The 5,404-nt window shown below is 53.1% G+C and overlaps 1 protein-coding gene across 1 annotated transcript in view; it reads right to left on the reverse strand.

The window, feature by feature from the left end:
- The window catches only part of ICT1 (immature colon carcinoma transcript 1), a 14,503-nt gene that overhangs the window by 3,894 nt on the left and 5,205 nt on the right, over positions 1 to 5,404 (reverse strand). The window contains exons 2-6 of the mRNA XM_014531749.1: positions 5,256 to 5,401; positions 3,965 to 4,001; positions 2,740 to 2,799; positions 1,745 to 1,827; positions 1,379 to 1,654 (exon numbers count right to left, since the gene is read on the reverse strand). Of these exons, the coding sequence (XP_014387235.1) occupies positions 1,379 to 1,654; positions 1,745 to 1,827; positions 2,740 to 2,799; positions 3,965 to 4,001; positions 5,256 to 5,401 (602 nt within the window). The remainder of the gene's footprint in view (positions 1 to 1,378; positions 1,655 to 1,744; positions 1,828 to 2,739; positions 2,800 to 3,964; positions 4,002 to 5,255; positions 5,402 to 5,404) is intronic.

Below are 5,404 nucleotides of genomic sequence, written 5' to 3' on the forward strand. Positions count from 1 at the left end.
TTTTCTAAGTCACGTATTGAAGATTTCCCCCGCTTTGTTTACACTCACATGAATGGGGTCCCTGCTCACATAAAGTGTACACAGTGCTCTGTTCATCATCTTGCATTGAGGGCATCGCAATGCTGTATTTGTCCAATGAGTGAATTAGATCAAAATAACAGAGAACAGTCTATGGAACTCACCCATGCCACAGTGATCTGCTACTGTCAGGCTGGCCTTGGTGCTCCCACACCCATAGGACTGCAAAATGCAATGCAGTATTTGTCCAATGAGGGAATTAGATCAAAATAACAGAACATTCTATGGAACTCATCCATGCCACAGTGATCTGCTGTCATGCTGGCCTTGGTGCTCCCACACCCATAGGACTGCAAAACCCTGTCTAGTTCCAGGTCACTTTTCCTGCCCACAACCTGGCAGCCTGTGACAGCACCTGACACATGACCTTCCTTCCCACTCAAGTGGTTCCCTTACACACGTTTCTTAAACTCTAAACCGCTTAACCTGATTTGAGAATCTCCACAGTGAGCTTGTCTCCCTCTCCAGACTTACCTCCCTGATCCCCTGCACAGATGCGCCACTCACATGGCTCCCGCCCCGTCTCCTCCACCCCAGCCTTTTCTGTGGTTTTATCCATCCTGTTCCCTTCAACGGGCATGTGCTGCGCGCCTTTCTACTGATTAAATTTGCCCCCTTTCCACGGCCCAGTTCAGAGGGCCACACCTGTCTCAGCAGCCTCTGCCTGACCGTGTGTTCCTGGAGGGCAGACACCAAGCTCACTCCTGTCCCCTGGGCTGTGACTGCAGTCAGCGCATCAGGAACCCGTAGGCAGATTTCGACCCAGGAAGGGTAGGGACTCTGTCCTGAGGCACCGTGGAAGGGAAGCCCCTGCATTTAGAATTTTATTGCAGCTGATACAGGAAGTGGATAAGTGAGGTGTGACAACATGGTGTAAAGACCTTTGACACCAGCGCCTGCCACCCTCATTCTGAACGAACAATCCGATGGCTCCAATGTTAGAGACAGGCATTAAAGCCGCAAACAGCAAGGCCGTCTCCTGGTAGCACTCGAGCTCCCGCCGGCTGCCTGGCGTCCTGCGGAGGGTTTCTGCCGCTCTGGAGGGTGATTTCAGTCCATATCTACCCTCCTGCTTGCCTTTATGGCAGAATTTATTCTCTTCTTTCTCAGCCTTTCCCGATTCATGTTTTCTATCCTGTAAACAAAACGAACAAAAAGACCCCAATTAGGCCCAGATGCCCAATCAGTGCCTCTCACAGCGGTGAGAGGAGCTGGCAGCTCAGGGGGGAGCAGAGCAGCTAAAGCAGCAGGCACCAGCTCCAAGCCCCCACCCGGGGTCAGGAACGCTCCCATCCCCCACTTGTCCACATATTTGCTGGGAGGTCCGGGGCTTGGCCCTGCCCCCTTCTTTCCCGGTGCCGCCCCTCAGGACTCCGTGGGAAGAAGTTTGGGGCGTTTCCTGGTACCTGATTCTCTGGAGTACAGCATCTTCTTTGGATGGCTCCTTGGGCGTCTGGCTGGCTTCGGCGATCATGTCTCGAATTTTCTGCAGGCAATCTGCCAGATTTCGGAGCTGGTAGCGGCTGCATTCAGAGGTGAGTATCAGCTCTCCCAGCTTGTTGATCTTGTTTTTATACTGCAAGAAGCAAAGGCAAAACCCGAGTTCTACCGAGTGAAGGTTTAGAAGCGGCTGAGGCATGAAGAAAAAGGAAGGGGCCGGTGTTACCATGATGGCCATCTTCTGGCGCACCGGCTCTGCGATCCAGTCGGCGGTAGCCAAATGGAACCTGACTTCAGCCTTGGAATTCACTGGGAAGAAAGGGACAGGGAGCACAGGTCACCGAGGCTCCAGGTCGGCTCGGCACCTGGGTGATGCCTGGTGACCATCCTGAAACAAAGGGAGGCGAGAAACCCAACCAGGGACGTCCCATCCTGCGCCAACTTGGGGATCCCAAGCTGCCATGGAGTGAGCCTGCAAAGACAGCGAGGCACTTTGGGACAAAAGTAACTTCCAGGCACGAAACGCCCACTGCTTCCCTTACAGTTTCTCGGGCTCTGTGAGTGGGGGGATGGGCTCCACAAGAATGAAGGGAACCTGTGCTGGGAGCTGGCTGCCAACTCACACTGCTTCAGTCGGCGGTAGCCAAATGGAACCTGACTTCAGCCTTGGAATTCACTGGGAAGAAAGGGACAGGGAGCACAGGTCACCGAGGCTCCAGGTCGGCTCGGCACCTGGGTGATGCCTGGTGACCATCCTGAAACAAAGGGAGGCGAGAAACCCAACCAGGGACGTCCCATCCTGCGCCAACTTGGGGATCCCAAGCTGCCATGGAGTGAGCCTGCAAAGACAGCGAGGCACTTTGGGACAAAAGTAACTTCCAGGCACGAAACGCCCACTGCTTCTCTTACAGTTTCTCGGGCTCTGTGAGTGGGGGGATGGGCTCCACAAGAATGAAGGGAACCTGTGCTGGGAGCTGGCTGCCAACTCACACTGCTTTCCTTTGTTTAACTCACAAGCCAATCCTAGTCCTACAACCCACAGCCGAGAGGCTGAGAATCGGACCGCATTCAAAAGAATAAAGAGGATTATTCTAAACTGGCAGTATTTAAGCTTCTGCTAAAAAAAATGCCCTTTATTCCCCATGAATGTAAACACAGAATCCTCAAGTCCGTCTTCTAACTAAGTTTTAAAGTGAAAGAACACGACAAGGCTCCCGGTACCTTTGTTAACGTTCTGGCCTCCAGGCCCGCTGCTCCGACAATAAGATATTGTCAAGCGATCTATGAAACAACACACACCAAAGAAGTGATTACCTCCTGGCAAACTCTCACACTTCTCTCTCAAAAGCTCATCTATATAAAGCTAACATTCAGGTCAGTAGAGGAAGAGATTAGATGTCAAAACTAAAGTCAAGGGACTTTCCCAAGGCCACACAGACAGCAGAGGAAGTAAAATGATGACCCAGGTTATGACCGTCATGGCGGCTTCGGAGCCTCCTGTGCTGATGATAGGCTTTCTGCCTCCTCCAGGCTGTGCACACCTCGGGGCTCAGATGCAAGCTATCAGATCGGCCACAGGGTGTCCTCTCCCTTGTGTCACCTGTCACCTGGCCTCTCTGTTCCAGTGTCACCCTGAGCAAGGGCACCTCTGATACTCTTCCTTCCCGTGCCTGGGACGGCACAAACTCTCTGAACCGGAAAAGGGCTGGCTGTTTCCTCCCAGGACGTGCTGTCAGGCCTTATGCTTGATGGGTGCACAGTTCTGATGTTTGATGGGCAAATGGTTCAAGGGAGAAGGGCCCATGGGGTTGTCCTTTCCTCTCCACTCCCCAAGGCAGCCCTCCTGCCCAATTTCTTGTACATCCTTTCAGATCTAAGTTCATAATAGAAATATATATATCTCAGATATGTAGAGTATCCCCCAAAATGTATACACACTTTGAATAATTATTAATTCCAATGGGTTAAATCTGAAAAGAAACATCAATTGAGCTATCAAAAAACGTATGTGTATCGTTTTGGGGGGCACCCTGTATGTAAGACACAAACGTAGCTTATACATATTCTTCTGCATCTTACTTTCTTCAAATGATGACCAACTCATCTATTGTAAAGATTATTCCATGTCACAAGAACATCAAGAGCTCTCTGTTCGTGCTGCGCACCGCACAGCACTCCAGGGGGCTGTGCCATCTTCCTTTTGCTATTCTAAACGATGCTGGAGACGTCTGGAAGGAACGTCTAAGGGGTGGGAAATGGCTGATTTAATTTATTTATTTAAAAAAAATATGGATTATTGATTTCAGAGAGGAAGGGAGAGGGAGAGACAGAAACATCAAGGATGAGAAAGAATCATTGATCAGCTGCCTCCTGGTTCATAGGTCGACACCCAACCACTGAGCCACACCAGCCGGGCTGATTTTATTTATAAAACCAAATTACTCACCTAGAGGAATGTCACTGTTGGCTTGCTTCGCGTCATCCTGTAATGTAATGCACACCGTGTCAAATACACATCACCTGCTGGGTGCCTCCTAACTGGTCCAGGGCAACCAAAGAAATGATGGAAAGCCACAACACGCATGGAATACAACTACTTTCAGGTTCCCAGGCAAATCACAGCAGAGGACAGAGCAGCTTCCTCAGGCGCAAGAGGCACCGCCTCAGAAACACTCCTCCAGGAAAATGGAGCTGACTGTCTCCGGCCTTCCCTGCCCCGGACCTCAGCTAGTGTCGGGCACCGTCGGAGGCCTCGCTCCTCGGAGGGATCATCCCACTCCTCTGCCTCAAATCCTCCAATAGGTCCCCATGCTGGCCTGCGTGCTGTTCCTTGAACAAGGAGGGCATGCTGACTGCTTTAAGGTGGCTACCCCTGCTGTTCGCTCCTCAGGGATGCCCGTCTCCCCTCTATTCTCTGGGCTCACTGCCTTGCCTCTTCCAGGTCCTTACTCAGATGTCACCATCTCAAGGGCCTTCCCAGACCATCCTACGGACAACTGCAACACCGCCCCTACCTGAGCACTCCTCTTCCAGGCTTGTTTCTCCAAAGGAAAGCACCGCCTCACATACTCTGTACTTATTTCACCTACTGCGGTCTCCCTCCATTACAATTCAAGCCGCACAAACATTAGGGTCTTTGTGTTTTGTTTACTACTCTATCCCTGTGCCTGGCGCAGTGCACGAAGCTTGCTCTCAGCAGAAGTCGGCTGAATGAGTGAATGAATCAGCGAACGTTCTCTTCCTGTCCTGTAGGTGGAAACCCAACAGAATTGGCGGGGTCCTCTCTCTCGGCCCGGGCCGGTCCGGAGCCTGCACACAGCGGGCTGCTGTGACATGCATCCCCAGTTTCCTAGGGGTGCTGGGGTTGCTAGAGGCTAAGGACAGTGTAACTTTCCAAAAGACTCCAGAAGGGAGCAAACACCTGGTCAGCCTCCTGCCTTTATTGTCCGCTCTGCAGGGCCAGATCGCCCCCAGTTTTCCTGGGACAAGAATCGGCCTGCAGGTGGGGGAACTAACGAGGAAAAGCGGGTGGTCTTGTAAGTAGCACATCCTGCGCGCTCTTCCCGCACCCCCACACGACGACCTCCCCGGAGCCCCTCTCGGTTGCCCGGGCAACCAGCTCCCTTCCGCTGCGGCCCCTTCGATTAACGCCGCGCACGGCCAATAGGGCCCCGGCTTTCTGACGTCACCCAGCAGCGGCGCGGACACGCCCCTTCCGTCTGGCCCACCCGGCTCACCGGGACCCTCCACGCGGTGTCCGAGCCCCGCGACTCCGGGTAGAGCTTGTCCAGGCTGTAGATGCTCTGGAACTCGGTGCCGACTACCTGCTTGTGCAGATCCCGGCGGGGGCAGTGCGGGGGCGGCGGGGGCAGCCAGGCCCTGGCTC

Source organism: Myotis brandtii, unplaced genomic scaffold (assembly GCF_000412655.1).
Source record: "Myotis brandtii unplaced genomic scaffold, ASM41265v1 scaffold825, whole genome shotgun sequence".
NCBI classification, from domain to species: Eukaryota; Metazoa; Chordata; class Mammalia; order Chiroptera; family Vespertilionidae; genus Myotis; species Myotis brandtii.